Below are 15,896 nucleotides of genomic sequence, written 5' to 3' on the forward strand. Positions count from 1 at the left end.
TTACAGCTGGAAAACAAACTTTATTTAAAAAAGGATTATAAATACAGTCATAGGAGTCAGAGGAGACAAAAAGCCCAGAACTTCCAGAAGCTGCAGAAATCGGATCTAACAAGAATCATCAGTTTAAGATGCATCAGTGGAGGTTTTCCTAATCGCCACGGCGATGAAGAGGACTCATCTTCAGCACATTCAGAGAGTTTGTTAGGATTGTTCATGAAGACGTTAGTAACAGATCACTAGACTCTACCTCCATCACTCACAGCAGCACAAACACTTGACGTTATTAGAGGAGTTAAGGTCACGCGCTCCTGTGGGCGGAGTCATAGGGACGCCTCTGCTGTAACTGTCAGACCAACGAATACTGTTTTAAAGCTAAAGTGTCCTTGGGTCGGTTCCCCGTCGGGCCGCTGCACCACCTGATCGTCCAGAGGAGAGGCCACGTTCATCCTGTTTCCACAGTTCAGAGCTTTGTGGAGTTTATGGAAGAACTGCCAAATAACAGGCCAAAGAGTTTGTGTGCATGTCCACGTGCACGAGAAGGTGTCAGTGTGGGGCAGCATGGATGATGGGGAGTGGGGGGGCTTCAGGAGATGGTGGAGAACTCCTTCAGCAGGACGTCCTGACTCAGTGTGTTCAGAGACACGTTCTTCCTCACGTTCAGACTGATGGAACGAACCTGCAGAGAGACAAGAGTGAGCCTTACACGTGCACGCTTCTGATGTGCACACCCACCTCACGTGCACGCCTCTGACATGCACACCCACGTGCACGCCTCTGACATGCACACCCACGTGCACGCCTCTGACATGCACACTCACCTCACGTGCATAATTCTGATTGTACACCCACCTCACGTGCACACCTCACGTGCACACCTCTGACATGCGCACCCACATCACGTGCACACTTATAATTGCACACCCACCTCACGTGCACACCTCTCTCTGAGACATGCCCCTCCCACACGCACACCACTGACATGTGCACGCCCCTTACACATGCACACTCATGACATGTGCACGCCCCTTACACATGCACACTCATGACATGCACACGCTTGTAGCAGAGGCAGACCACTAAGCCCTGAATCTCTCCACCATTTGATTAAATTCTGACTTAACATGATCTCATTTAACTTTAAGAAATGTATTAAATATTTATCTAAAACTTTTTCTGTTGCAAACACTTTACCGTAACACCCATTCACATTTATCACAGGGAAAATTTCAGACAGAAGGAATTCTGACATTAAAACCTCACAGAAAACCCAAAGACATTTTAATTCAAATTCAGCTTCATCGATAGGATTTTTCTCTCTCTCGAAGGATTCAAACCCCTGAACTCCTCCTCCTGAGCCGCTGACTCGGAAACCCCTCGTATGCGTTCTGCTTCTCACCAGCTCCTTGAAGAAGGCCGCCTCCTTGGGCTGCTCCGAGTATCTCTCAAACTGGTCCAGACCGTCCTGCAGCTTGAGGGTCAGCGTGTCGTAGTTTGAGCGGACCACCTCCAGAACCTGCAGGGATCGAACACGGGACCATGACGCAGAGCACAAGCAACATCTTCAGAGCCAACCGAACCATCAAAGACGAGGATGATGAAGATGAGGATGACAGCTCAGGACTCCACAAAGACAGATTTTTGGGGGTTTTTTTGGTGGCAAAAGCCATTACTAGATTTATATTCCAATCCTTTTGTGTGTGTGATGCCATGAAATGTGCTTTACCAGTGGATTTATGTTAAATGTTTAAAATCTTAAGGTCAGGCATGAAGGGTCAAAGATGGGGAAGAAGAGAACGAAGAGCAGCTGCATCAGAGTCACAGTCCATCCGTCTGTTTGGATTCTCAGAGAGGAGGCGGAGCCTGCTGATGGAGCAGCTGAGGAAGACGCCTGCAGTCACACATGTTCCTGCTTTCTTCATCATAATACCGTCCGTTGACCTCACAAAAACTGTTTGTGTTCTTCTGCCTTCCTTTCTGACTCCATGTCCTCGATTTTTCAGCTGACCTCAACCAACTGCTAAGGTGAATCCTCTCCTTTAGTCCGAAGGCTTCACGTTTCCGCGCCTTTAACCTCAACTTGTATTTAATAAAACCATCTCCTTCTCAGGAGGATGTTGATGAGCCGCAGAACAACAGGAACACTCAGCTCTTAAAAGAAAAATCAGACTTATTTGGAGAATAGAGGAAGCTGCTTCAGATTTCACATTGCTCTTCTACCCATCCAGGCTCAGGACTTTTCTTCTTTCAACAACAAAACATATAAAAGTCGTCCAGTTGATTCTTTTTAGCAGTCGGCTCATGCCTGAGATCTTCGCTGATTGTCCCACAGATGTTTGAGGCTCATCGTTGAAAAGCAGCTAAACCTCACAGAAATCATCTCCTCCACTACCCAGCATGCAGCACTGTCCTCTACAACATCAGAAGATCAGAAGCCGACCTCTCTGTTCCACTGAGAAACAAAACCAAACCCCACCCAGCTGAGCCTAAGGTCCAGGCGTCTCGTGTCATCAAGGGGCGCCACCACGCAGCACGGTCCTCATCCAAACGGACGGATGAGGAGCTCAGACGTTTTGAGCGCGTGGAGCAAATCTAGCCCGTCTTCTTCTGGATCCTCCTCTCATCATTTCTCCTTGCTGGGATGTCTTTAAGGCTGGAGCAATCTGTGGATGGGAGCTGCTTCTCTTCCATCTGCTTCACCTGAATTTTTGTTTTTACAGCAGGTCACATGACAGGAAATGCTTTTCCAGAGGCCATCAGGGGTTCTCTGATTTTGGGTTTCTCTGATCAATCACCATGGAGGACTGTCAAACAGCACAAGCTCTGCTTGGATGAGTCAGCATTTTTTTCTGAACACGCATGTTCTTCTCAAGCTCCGGAGTTTTCTTTGTTAGCTGAAAAATTCATGAGTTTTCCTTTGAAACGGCAGCCCTCATTACGGAGCGCGGCTTCAGTTAGAAAGCTGCTGTTGGCTTCTGGAGAGCGTGAGGCGGCGAGGAGTTTACCTGCTCCTCTGACAGCTGCGAGATGTGGTTGACTGCGGCGTACGACTCGATCTTGGGATTAAAATGGTTGACGATGGCCCTTAAAGAAGCAAAAAACAATGACATTAACAACATTTTAGTAAAATAATTCAAGAGGAGGTCAGCTCTGAGGAGAAACGCCTGCAAACACGAGAAAAAAACGGTTTGATTCTGTGGTTTGTGCAAAGCAGGAACCCTCTGAGGAGAGCGTCTGCCTCCGTGACACACGTGTTTGCAGGAGGAACAGCAGATATTCAGTGCTGCCATATAATGCATCTTGGGATGCAGCAAACGGGAACAATCGCCTTCCATCAGCAGAGAAGCAGCTGGAAGAAGAACATTTCCCATTTCCTCTGGTTCTCCTTCCTCACGTCCTCCTTCATTAACTCTTATTTTCTCTCATTTCCCATCTTTTCACTGCTCGCCTGTCTGTCAGCTCTTGTTCTAGTGGAATCTCTCTAAACTTGTGAATTTCTGATGAACTCCTTCCGCTCTGCAGAAACTGTGTCCTAGAAAATGACACGTTTTTTTTTTATTTTGCCTAAAAAGGGCAAAATCCTGATTAAAAGACCACTGGGAAGACTGTTAAGGTCGATGAAAAAATGATCGGAGTTTCAAAAGCGATTTGAACATCCTGATAAACGACCCCCACACGGTTCTGCTGCCATTCTTTCAGACTGTGTTCTGCATTCGGCCGGTTAATTTCTGTCCTGTTTCGTGTTTTATCTGTGAATCTGCTGGATTCTTGGAACACGTTCACCGAACACGGCCGTGGGATTCTTTTTTTACTTTCCTTTAAAGACTTAAGTCCTTGTTTGATCAGACTGATCCGGTTTCGTCCTCCTGTCATCATTCCTGACTTTTCTCTTACCGTTAAGGCGTCTGTTAATCCTGAACCAAGGAGCTAGAAAGAAGGTTAACAGACGATTTTGCTCATTCAAATCTCCAGGGAATCCCACTAGATCAGCGCTGCTCGTTCCTTTTCCTCCAGATCTACCACCCTGACTGTTTTCCAGATCTCCAAGTCCTGCTAGCTGCGGATTGGCTCAATCAGATGTCTCCACATTCACACCTGGTCCAGGTAATCAGCAGGAAGCAGTGCAGGGAGAGCTGGAAAACAGGCAGGCTGGTAGATCTCAAGGACCAGGACTGAGCAGCCCTGCACTACAATCTGCCGTGTTTTTTCATTATTAGATGATGGAAACATGCCAGTGATTTTCTGAAGAAAAAAATTCTGATAGAAGTTTGAAACATTTTAAATACTTTCTCATTCTCTCTATAAATCCTGTGCAGAGGTACCCCCCCTCCCTCTCTAAACAAAAGAAAGGTACAGAAGATGACCGGCCAGCTGTGCAGTCAGTGAAGAGGAGCTGCTAATGGGCAGCAACACGTGTGATGTTTGTGTAGAACGTGTGCGTCTTTACCGGATGTTCACGAGGGCGTGCGTGACTTTGCTGGCTCCTTCCTTCCACTGGCCAGCGTTGGTGGACACTCGCAAAACTGAGGACAGAAGACAGGCAGGATCAACCTTTGACCTTTGACTCTGTCTGCTCAGGAAAACTCCCAGCATGCCCAGGTGCACCTGTACTGGTGTGTTTCAAACGTACCCATGCAGTAGAGGTTGTCAAAGACTTGGTGCATTCGTACGATCTCATAATACAGCTCATCGTAGCTGTTGGAGGTGGGCAGGAAGGTGTCGCCGTAGGTTATGAACATGTTGAAGAGGTTCACGATCTGGTTGAAGACACGGACCAGGAGAAGTTCAGGGGAACCAAACACAACTTCATGTGATCCTTCAGAGAACCTAAAGTCTACGCTCAGCTCAGGAAAATGACTTCTAGTCCTTACACAAAAACAAAATAAAACACAAGTTCTTTGAAACAGAAGAGTCTCTTTCAGCGCTGCTGAATGTGAACGGGCGAATCGCCACCGTCACTGGCAGCCCTCAGAACAGACTGGACGCTTGATGAAGGAGAAATAGGTTTCTTCTCCAGTGCGGATGTAAAACGCAGACATGAGAATTAAGAATCAAAGTACCTGAAGGAGTTCAGTAGAACTGAACTCCTCCAGCGGCCCGGCGTGACGGAAACCAGTTGGACGTGAGCAGAAGCTCTTCCCGAGACACCGCAGACTGAAACGAGTCCAAATGAAGCCCAGCTGGAACGGTTTGATGAAAATTTAAAGGCTGTCAGGAAACATTCATCTGCCGCAGCCAACCAACACCCCACCCCCACCTTCACATATGTGGAACATCTGATGTATTCAGCTAAAGTCTTAAACGACACAAATAAAGAGAAACTACAAACAAAGAAACATGGCGGACACATAATCTCCCAAAAACATGAGCTCTGCTGAAGAAAACCCACCTTTCAATGGCTGAGAACAGCTTTGACTTCATATAGAAACAAAAATGAACCAAACAAAAAAAACCTGACCTGCCTCAAACGTAAACTCAGGAAGAACTTGTCAGACACGATAACAACAGAAAGCACAAAGCTTCAGCCCCCGTGAGGAGTTTTACAACCTTTTCAAGCTTCTTCGAACAATAACCCAAACAAACAAATAAACATTCACCATTTTACACCCGTCTTACAGCAGCTTCATTGGTTACCAGTATCTCAGCGAATCACTTACAAAATCCTCATTTTAACCTTCAAAGCCCTCCACAACCTCGTCCTTCTGTATCCTTTAGAGTTCCTGACTGTTGCTACTCCTGTCGCTCCCTCAGATCCTCTTCCTCCCTTCGACTGGCTGCTCCACCATCACGTCTCATTCAGCAATTCTCCCTCCCCCCTGATCTCTGAAATATGGACTCGCTTTCTCAGTTCTCCAAACATCTGAAAACGTACCTTTTTCATTGTGCATATGACATTTAAACTGTTGTTTTAGCTGTTGATTTATTTGTGTTCTTGTTGTTTTTTTATGCTGTTATTCATCTTATGTACTGTGAGGCAACCTTAAGTGTCAAGAAAGGGGCCATATAAATAACATTCATTAGAATTATTATTCAGCCCTTACATGCCCCATCTGTCTTTGGTTCACTTTCTCTAACAGACTGCAGCGTTCACACTAAAGTGAACCGCGCCAGAATCCATCTGCAGCGAACGGAAACCCTGGTCCTGAAGAGGACCAGAGGAGGATCAGGCTGCAGTTCAAACCGGCAGCAGAGTTTCTCACCAGTAAAGCCAGGTGGAAGATGTTGTGCTTGGACAGGAGCGACGTCTCGTTCGACATCAGGAACTTCAGCAGGTTGATGAGAGCTGCACAGAGACAAACATGACTGCAGTGAGGGGGGGACGTCCTAACAAAACCTTTAAGAGGAAATCCAACATCCACGCGTGAAAAGTAGAACCCGGTTCCATCCAGTCAAATCAAGATCTATGGATTCTTCAGGCGCCTGTTTTATGCGAGTGTGATGTGGAGAGAATTGATGGGATTGATGGAGACTGTCTGCAGGCTAAAGGCAGGACCTCCAGGATAACGAGAATCATTCTCCAATCTCTTCTGAAGGGGAAGCTTTCAGTTTGTTTTAAAAACACAAACCACCAGATTTTCCTTAAAGAAGAAACAACAGCAGGTCCGGTCTTAATGGAAGAAGTGAGCACAGAACTGAACCAGGCATCTGGACTTCTGCCTAAAGTTTTTGCTTTTATTCTAGCATAAAGACTGCTACCTGACCAAAGCTCCCTCCAGGTGTAGTGTAACCGGATTCTGCACTTCTTCTGGTAACAAAGCAGTTTGTGGATGATCTGCACACAGCGCCTAAGCAAAGAACAACAATAAATAATTAAGAAAGAATGACTTGAAAGTATGTTGAAAGAAGCTGGACAGTGGTGCGCTCACAAATACAAGTCAAAGGGGAAATCCTTCATCATATGAGTGACGACGAACTCCACCATCAGGTCTAGAAAAGAAGAAAGAACAAGGGTTACATGCAGGCTCCAGCGTGGAGCGGGAACATTTCTGAAGTCGGGTCTACAGCGGACAGACTGTTTGACAGAACGCTGCACAGCTTCAGTGCAGGTTTAAACACTTGGACTGGCTTACTGAAGCTCAGAGCAAAGCAGACGGAGGCCGATCAGATGTGGAGTGAAGGCAGTTCAGGTTGACCGACTTTTTAACGTTTAGAGCCCAAAAACTCATGCTGACTGTAAGACGTCTTTAATTTTCTTACTGTAAAAGTAAAATTGATTTATATGCAAAACTGATTATTTTTTAATGTTTTTATTTATTTTTTTCTAAATTTGAACAATTCGAACACAAAAACATTTGAACAATTTAAGCATCAAGTATCAAAAAGATGTCAACCCCCCCACCCCACCCCACCCTTCAACTTAAGACAGCCAGACAAGTAAAATAATAATAAAATATATATATATATATAAACATAAAAAATAAATAAAAGGTATAGAGGCAATCAATACATACAGGAATTTGAACTTTTTTTTCCCCCTCCGGGTTAAAATAAAATAATTTCACAGGTCTTTCAGTCCACTGACCAGTTTATGAACAAAGCATTAAAAAAGATTGCTTTCAATTAATGTTCTGTCATTGTAAAAGTAGTAAAACTGATCATTTTCAAACATGTTTAGTTACTGGAGCTTACTGATTGTTTTGTGGCATCACGTTCAGTCTGAAAAGTCATCAGTCCTGTAACATTTCCTTTAGATCAGGGGTCGTGAACCTATGGCTCGCGAGCCATATATGGCTCTTTTGATGGTCACATGTGGCTCGCAGACAAATCTTTAATTAGACTTTTTTTTTTTTTTTCATTAGACCAGTCCTTCTCGGGCGCGATGCGATGCCAGAGGCGCGCAGTAGTATTGATGCTTGGAGAGAAAAATCTGCGCCAGCATTATCAGTTTACTATTATCTTTTATTTGACAAAGTTTCTACCAGCCGGAAACCTGTGAATTGGCGTGCCTAAAACTGCACGCTCCCGTCTCTGAGAAAGAGCGTGCAGTTGCGGGGACGGGATGTGTGAGGAAGAAAGCAGAGGGTGGAGCGTTGTGGGGACAGGCAGCAGGTGAATCGCGCTGGGATTGTAAAAACGTAAAACCCGCTGCCCGTCACTCACTGCAGCGTGTGAGTGTGTGTTTGGCTCCGCGTCTGCATGTGAGCAGTTTTTCTCACATCTACAGAACATTCAGACGATCACGTTTAAAGTCTCAACGCCTGCATGAAGCAGAAACTCACCATGGATCAACCAACCAGACTAGACCATCAGCAAAACTACCACGAGAAATACTCATCATTTATTAGCAACAGCACAACAATGTTATTAAAAATAATCCACAGACTTATTGTACTTTAAAAATGTTGAAATTACATCAAATACACATATTCATTTGTATATTTAGTTTTAAACATATCGTTGCATACTGACTTGGACTGGGTGGCTGTTGGGCCGCGTTAAAAGTTCTGGGGTTCATTGAACGCATCAAGCAGAGATCTGATTGGCTCTCAGTCCTGTCGCTCAGCCTGTTAGGTAATTTGGACCAATGGGGTTCAGCTATGGGCCGAATAAGGGAAATGGGAGGGCTGGAGCGGGAGCAGGGGAATATAAAGTTGGGAGAAGCGCTCTCGTCTCGGCGGGAGAGATTCAGGAGTTGCTGAATTAATTGTATGGCGTTTGTTGCGGTCTACAGTAACCAGAATAAAGAACCTTAAAAGAGGTTACGTCTCCGTGCCTCAGTGTGGGAAAGGGACACTACATTATTGTATGGCTCTTTCGAAATTACATTTTTAAAATATGTGGCGTTTATGGCTCTCTTGGCCAAAAAGGTTCCCGACCCCTGCTTTAGATTGTATTTTTATATTTCCATGAGAACATTTAGAAAGGGAAGCATATCTGCCACAAGTCTGTCGTTTCTATGTGAAGAGGCAGGGTCTTCATCGCTTCACATCCGCTGTATTTGCGACATTTCACTGATGCTGAAATGTTTCCTCCACTTCAGTGTTTGCCATGTTTCAGTAATTGCTCTACTTTAACGTTTTCTTTACTTCAGCGTCTGCTATGCATCGTGTCTGCTCCACCTCAGTGATTGGTTTAAACTGACACCTTTCTGTCTGACGTGTACTCTTTCTCTAGAGTGATGTACATTTACCTGGACACAGAGGTGAAGCCCTATTAGGGCAGTGTTGCTGTCACAACGCTTATTCATCAAAATATTTCATATTTTGCAACTTCCTCTAATTTGTCTCTGCGAAATTGTTTAAAGCAGATGATAAATATGCAAGGATATTATTTTCAGGAGATTTTAATGCTCTTCAGTGTTTGCTTTGTTCCAATAATCGCTCTACTTTTCTGATATTTGTTCCGCTTCAGTGTTTTTGGGCCTGAGCTTCGGCCTATTGGCAGTTTTCATACCTAGAACGGCACAAACCAGCGGCCTGGACGGGATGTTTTTGCCCACCGCTTTTTTTCTGTGTCTCATGGGCTGCAAAAAAAAAAGAAAAAACACGTGTTAAGGTACATGACAGACAATGCCTGAATTAAAGTAAACCAAGTAGGCAAGAACCTCACATGGATCACATGGAGTTATGGAATAGTTATGATATCCTAACCGATGCAGTAAGCAGCTTTTCAGTTCTCCAAAACCGTGGAAGACGACAAAGATGTAAACCAAGAAAAGATCTGAGGAAATCAAAACGATCCCTTTGATGTTGCTGACAAAACCAGAGCGGAGCATGAAGAACTCTGCCTCACAGAGAAGCAGAAACACGGCTGCGGTTTGCTCTGAAGAATGACGTTTGAACGCTGGATCAGTGGAAGCAGGTCATGTGGTCTGAAGAGTCTGGTTCCAATGTCCATAAAGATGAACACATCAGGTAACAAGAGAGGAGGACGGAAGGAACCATCCATTCATCACGTCTAGAGAACCACCAAACAGCCCTGTGGGGCGGGGCTACCTCCTAAATAAATGAATGACATCCTATCCATGAAGGTTCTTTCCCTGATCATCAACATCTCAGAAAAAATGTACTCTACTCAATTCAATTTTATTTGTATAGCCAAAAATTGCAACAACAGTCGTCTCAATGGCCTTCGTACCAGTAATTGTACCAATTGTAACATGATGGCTACAAAACTCAACTTCCACGTTCTTGTAATGAAAGTCAGATGGAAGAAAAACCACAATATGGGCGACAGCTTAGGAAGCTCACTGACAGATCTGAGTACAACCGCTGCTCACCATTCTGTGGAGCTCCACCCTGAAGTTCATGTTGTCATCGTGGAGGAAGGCGTCTGCATACTGGTCCTAGAACCACAGGGGGAAAAAAAAGCTGCTCAGACTGAAGGAGGACGGATGCATTGAAAGTGCAGACGCTCACACCTCTGCGATGCAGGTGAGGATGATCAGGCACAGCCTGGCGCTGTTGAGGCGATGCTCATCTGCAAACACACGAGCTGTGAGCAAAACACCGAGCCACTGCCGACCAGAACCACTGGACAGCAGAACAACCGTCGTCATGACGGACGGGGGACAAACGGAGAGGAGGACGGTTCTCCTCACCTTTGGTGTCCTGCATCACGATGGAGGCGTACTTCAGGAAGGTGATGAGAAGGTTGCTCGTCTGCAGGTTTGGGTCTAAAGGCAGCTCTGGGTTGTTGATCACTGAGAGGTAAAACATGAAAATCATTTCTAAAACAAACAATGATCCAAGAGATCACCAGAGATCCAAGACAAGATCTTCACGTCTTACAGTTTCAAACACACTTTGGGCAAAAAGATAACATTAAATGATAACAAAAAGCAGGTTTTTTGGGTATTTTTATTGGGGACATATCACTGAATTTGCTGCGTGGCTGTTTCCAGACAGCAGGTTTTTCTCCAAAATGTCAACTCCTTCCCACGGCTGCCATGTTGGAGTCTGTTTCAGGCCCGCTGGTGTGTTCAGGGTCATCACGGTCAAAGCAGAACTCTGTCTGTTAGATCCACCAGCAACATTTTCTAATCAGCCAATAAGATAAATCCCTTTCAGGCATTTATCCACTTGTGCAGGTTTCAGCTGATATTTTTGGAGCTCTCTAAATATCACCATGAATAAATCAACTCAACAGTTGATTTTAGAATAAAAAATAAACTGTTCTTATGCTTAAAACCTCCCAGAACAGAGAAAGAGAGCAGAGTTCTTAAGTTAGTTTTTCTCAGACACGGTTTGTGTTTGTCATGAACCGGGATGAGGGGCCTTCCTAGTCTCTCATTCCTGGAGGAACATATAAGGGGGCGGAGTCACCTGTAAGACTTTGACAGGTGACTCCGCCTCAGTCACAACAATCGTCTGTTTTAAAGACGTCACACACTACCGCCTGATGACGACTCTGACGAAGGCAGAAGTGATTCCGCCGAAACATGTACGGTATATTGACAAACACAAACAGTGTGAGAAAAAATACCTCAAGAACTCAGTTAACTTTGTAGAAACAATGAACTTTATTGAATTATTAAGAGAAAGAGAGCAGTTTGAGGGAATCAGAGCAAAAGCTTTGTTCTCATCAGCAAAAGTCCCTCCTTTACCCTTTTGCTGCTGCCGCCGTGTGCGACAGCCAGCATGGAAGATCTCTCTCATGGATAAATGATGAGAAGTGGATCCCTCCCAGGTCAGACCTCAGGTGACAGATCATTCTGTCAGGCTCCAAACAAAAACCTAAATCTGCGATCCTGGTTGCTCAACGCAGAGCACAGAGGCCTGAGACCTAAAGATCCAGCGCAGAGCAGCTCACATGCAGCACGTGCATCCGCATTTCAGCTGCAGCTTAATATTTTATAGACAAAAAGGCTCTGATGGAACCAGAGACGGAAACATGGAGCTTTTAACATCAACAGGGCTTCTGCATGCCAAACTACCTTCACCTTCCAGTAAATCTGCTGTGACAACCTTACTCGCTTAAACCTGGAGCTTTTCTGTTGAACATTGAAGGGGTTTGTGAGGAACGTGAGCGGCTTGTTTCTTCCTTACCACCTGAAAGCTGCTGGGCTTTCTGTGGTTGTGAGAATCGTCTCATTTGGAGATTTGGCTTCGTGTCAGATTAAAGCGAAGCAAAGCAACAAAAAAACTGTGAACAAGAACATTTTCCAGATAATCCAGTCCAGTTAGAACCGGAAGCAGATTAACTGCTGTGAGGAAAGCGGAGCAGTCGTTCATGTTTATCAGGTCACACTCGTCTCACAATTCCTCCATCATTTCACGTGACGGCTTCCAACCTACAGTGTTCATCTGTTCTGTACGGTGGCCCTGAAGTGCAATTCACTTAACCCAAAAACCTTTTAACCCTTGTGCTATCTTAGATGACCCCACCCTTACATTGACGTGTTATTCCTACCATGACAAAGGTGGATAAAGGTGGAGAGGATTTCATGTAATCCATGGACACCAGTGAAGATCACAAATCATTGAAGAAAAAAGGCTCAGCGCACTGTCTAGTGGGTCTAGATGACCCAACTCCCAGTGTTAAAGTGCCTAGGATAGCACAAGGGTTAGAGAGGGGCACTAAAAAAAAAGTAACCAAATATTTAAAAAAAAAAAAAAAAACTGCAATAAATTTTAGAAAACAAAACAAAATTCCAAGTACTTTCCCAGAAAAACAAAAGAAATGTTAAAAAAAAAAAAACAAGATACCGGAAAAAGTAGGTACTTTCCAAAAAAAAAATTTTTTTTAACGTTTTAATATTTGTTTAGCTTTTATAATTGTCGTTGTGTTCTTTATGTTTTTGCATAGAGTGATTTGTTAATAACAAAAAAAGATATTTTTTTGAAAAATGCCAGCGCCGGGTCTCGAACTATGCGAGCTTAGCACCAAGGATTCCCCATGTTTTTCCACCTGAATGGAGGCCAAAATCCTGGAAATCCTGGAATATCTTGAAAAGTTCAAGGATTTGAAGGACCAAAAGTCATAGCTGGAAAAAGATGAAAAAACCTGAACAATTTAATAGTTGAATAGTTAAAGTAGCTTAAAAATTGTAGAAGGAATTAAGCGCCAGAAAGTGGCAGAAGATCCCATAATCAAGAAATATATAAAGAGAAACAGAAAAACCATTAACAATAAAATATTTAATGTATTTTTACATTTTGATCAGAGCTTAAATATGCATCAGCTTTATTTATACTGATCTTTTTAAACAAATATCAAGTTACTGTCATCAACAAAAAAGGAAAAATGCTACTTTCCTACCAACAAACATATTATTGACCAGCACTGAATGTCTACAAATATATTCTAAAAAACATGAAGCTAGAAACCAAGAAACCACGGTTTGTGCCAGAAACACTTTCCTGTCCCTGGACTAGTGATTATCCGTCCATTTGACCCTTTCCAGAAAGACCAGAGTGATGTTGTAAACCGCTAAGATGGTGACGGATGAAAAACTGGCCCCAAAAAGCTTTCAACAGGCCGAGGTGACCGGTGTGTCGTAAACACTTCTGTGGTTTGTACCTGAGGTAAAAAAAAAAACAGTCCAGGCGTAGGCTGTGGCTTACCATCGAGGGAGGGCGGTGTCGTGCCAAGAGGTGTTGTGGGTGTGGTTGGAGTCGGGGTGGGCGGGGCAGGTACAATGTCAATTTCAGGGTGGCTCTGTTGAGAGAAACAAAAGCAAATGTTGACAGTTGACTACATAGTTCCATAACTGTTTTAGGAACATACAAGAACATGAAAACCCATGAAGGAATTCATTTTACAGTGACGTGTATTTGAACGACCTGGCTGTTCCTGTTATAAAGGGTGGGGAGGCACTGAAGAAGAGGAAAGGTTTAATCCAGATTTATATTTCCTATCCCTAAGGATTACGGTTCAATTCTCACTCTGCCCACCCATGTATGTTGAAGTGTCCTTGGGTGAGACACTGAACCCCATGTGGGTAGCGCCTTGTGAATGTCTGCTGTGACTGTGAAGGCCTTTGGGCTTTGCTTATATTACTGCCTCCCTGCATTTGTTCCTTAATCACAAGGAGAAGTGTGGAATCTTACTCCTTAGGATCTAAAGACAAGTTGTTGCTTTCTCTTCCATTTGCCCACACAGAGCTGGGAAAAAAAAGCCTTTGTCCACTCTGCTCCTTTTGCTTGGAATATGCTGCAGAATGACTGGAAATTAACTGAACTGGTATCTTTAAATGTTTTTAAGAACTAGCTCAAAGCATCAGAGACTGAAACAATGATGTACAACTGCTTTTTATGATGCATGTGGTTTTAATGATGTTTGCTTTTATGTGTTTTTCATATTGAAATGTTGCTGCCTCTTGGCCAGGACTCCCTTGGAAAAGAGGTTTTTAATCTCAATGGCACTTTCCTGGTTAAATAAAGGTTTAATAAAAATAAATAAATAAAAGAGCTCCAGGTCTCCTTCTCTTTTCATAGAAAGAACATTCAAAGGATCAGCATTCAGACCAGACAGCGAAGCCCCCACCTGAGCCAAGACGGTGATGAAGTTTCTGTTCAGATGCACGGCTTCATAAAGCGCCAGCAGGATCGCCTCGTTGGTTCTGGAGAAAGAAATGCCACAGAAAAGATTCCTTTTCTGTTCAACAACGTCTACATTTTTTCCCCGAGACCTTTGGAAATGTTCTTCTGCGCTTCATTGCTTGTATTGACAGCATCTGCAGGAGCGTCCAGCCTGAAGTAAACTAAACTGTATGGATGCTCCTTAGGACAACTGTCACAAGCACTGAACTATAGTTTCTTTAGACAGTCAATGAAAAATGCACAGAATTAGTCACTTGTTCAATTACTGCAAATGTAAACTTCGGTGTATTTAAAGTGCATCTCCAAGGATTCATTGTAATGACTATGTTTAAAAAGAGTTAAGGAAGACAGCTATTGGCTAAAGGCGGCTAACAGCCATTCATAACAGCAGCTAATAACGAGCAGGTTTAGCAAATGGATGGATGCACCGCAAAATCATGCATCCATCCATTTGCTAAACCTACTCAGGATCACGGGGTTGCCACTTTCACATAAGTCATGCATCCAGGTTTTCTATATATGGTTCTCCAGTTCACTGCAGACCCAGCTCACATTCACATCTAAGAGACAATTTGGAGTCACAAATAATCTATGGTTGGTGGTTAGCGCTCTTGCCTCACAGCAAGAAGGCCCCCGGTTGAAGTCCCGGCTGTGGGACCTAAACCAGAACACCAGTGGGGGACCTTTATGTGCACCGTCCAAAAACACGCTTCATAGGTTAATTGGTTACTCTAAATTGTCCCTGCGAGTGTGTATGGGTGTGTGATTTGTGGCCCCTGCGACTGACTGGCGACCTGTCCAGGATGTCTCCTCCCCTCGCTCATGAGTGGCCGGGATAGGCTCCGGCAGCCCCGCGACCCCGAAAGGGACAAAAAGGGTTTCTAAAATGAATGAATAATCTATGGAGCATGTTTTTAGACCGTGGGAGAAAACGCCCGAAGAAAAAAGTTCATCAGTGAAATCATTTCAGCCTCAAAACCTTTTTTTCTACAAATAATATCTTTTTCATTTCTAGGATAAAGCTTCCTGCGTCTTGGGTTTCTCACTTTTAGACATCCTGATGACTCTAAACTGAGCTTTTCAGAGCTTTCTCTACAACCTTCTGCCAATCTGAGCTCATCAATCCAGGATTATGTGAGTGTTAAATTAATCAAATTTCCACAGCCTTCGTGACCCATAAGGAATATTTCTGTGCTTCATTCAGTCCCAAAGGGGAATTCTGTCATGTAGTGCAGTTTGTAGTTACAAAATAGAGGAAAGCCATTGAAGTGACATAACTTCACACTTACTGTACTGACAGCTTCTCATCTGCATCTGCTATAAACATGCTGCCGACCTGCAGACAGAAGAGTCACCAAACACAGGTGAGCCTTAAAAACATCAGCAGGTCTGTTGGGAAATTAAATATGAAAGGGG

At 44.0% G+C, this 15,896-nt stretch overlaps 1 protein-coding gene across 2 annotated transcripts in view; it reads right to left on the reverse strand.

Moving 5' to 3' along the window:
- Positions 1–15,896, reverse strand: part of armh3 (armadillo like helical domain containing 3) — a 29,875-nt gene continuing 13,979 nt past the window's right edge. For both annotated transcript variants that reach the window (XM_078932687.1, XM_004066175.5), the window contains exons 12-26: positions 15,770–15,816; positions 14,425–14,500; positions 13,503–13,596; positions 10,538–10,639; positions 10,358–10,416; positions 10,217–10,282; positions 9,391–9,460; positions 6,864–6,924; positions 6,694–6,782; positions 6,198–6,280; positions 4,628–4,754; positions 4,445–4,520; positions 3,003–3,081; positions 1,397–1,513; positions 1–676 (exon numbers count right to left, since the gene is read on the reverse strand). In XM_078932687.1, coding sequence (XP_078788813.1) covers positions 584–676; positions 1,397–1,513; positions 3,003–3,081; positions 4,445–4,520; positions 4,628–4,754; positions 6,198–6,280; positions 6,694–6,782; positions 6,864–6,924; positions 9,391–9,460; positions 10,217–10,282; positions 10,358–10,416; positions 10,538–10,639; positions 13,503–13,596; positions 14,425–14,500; positions 15,770–15,816 — 1,239 coding nt within the window. In that variant the 3' untranslated portion in view covers positions 1–583. The remainder of the gene's footprint in view (positions 677–1,396; positions 1,514–3,002; positions 3,082–4,444; positions 4,521–4,627; positions 4,755–6,197; positions 6,281–6,693; positions 6,783–6,863; positions 6,925–9,390; positions 9,461–10,216; positions 10,283–10,357; positions 10,417–10,537; positions 10,640–13,502; positions 13,597–14,424; positions 14,501–15,769; positions 15,817–15,896) is intronic.

Source organism: Oryzias latipes, chromosome 1 (genome assembly GCF_053564925.1).
Source record: "Oryzias latipes strain Hd-rR chromosome 1, Olatipes_Hd-rR_3.1".
NCBI classification, from domain to species: domain Eukaryota; kingdom Metazoa; phylum Chordata; class Actinopteri; order Beloniformes; family Adrianichthyidae; genus Oryzias; species Oryzias latipes.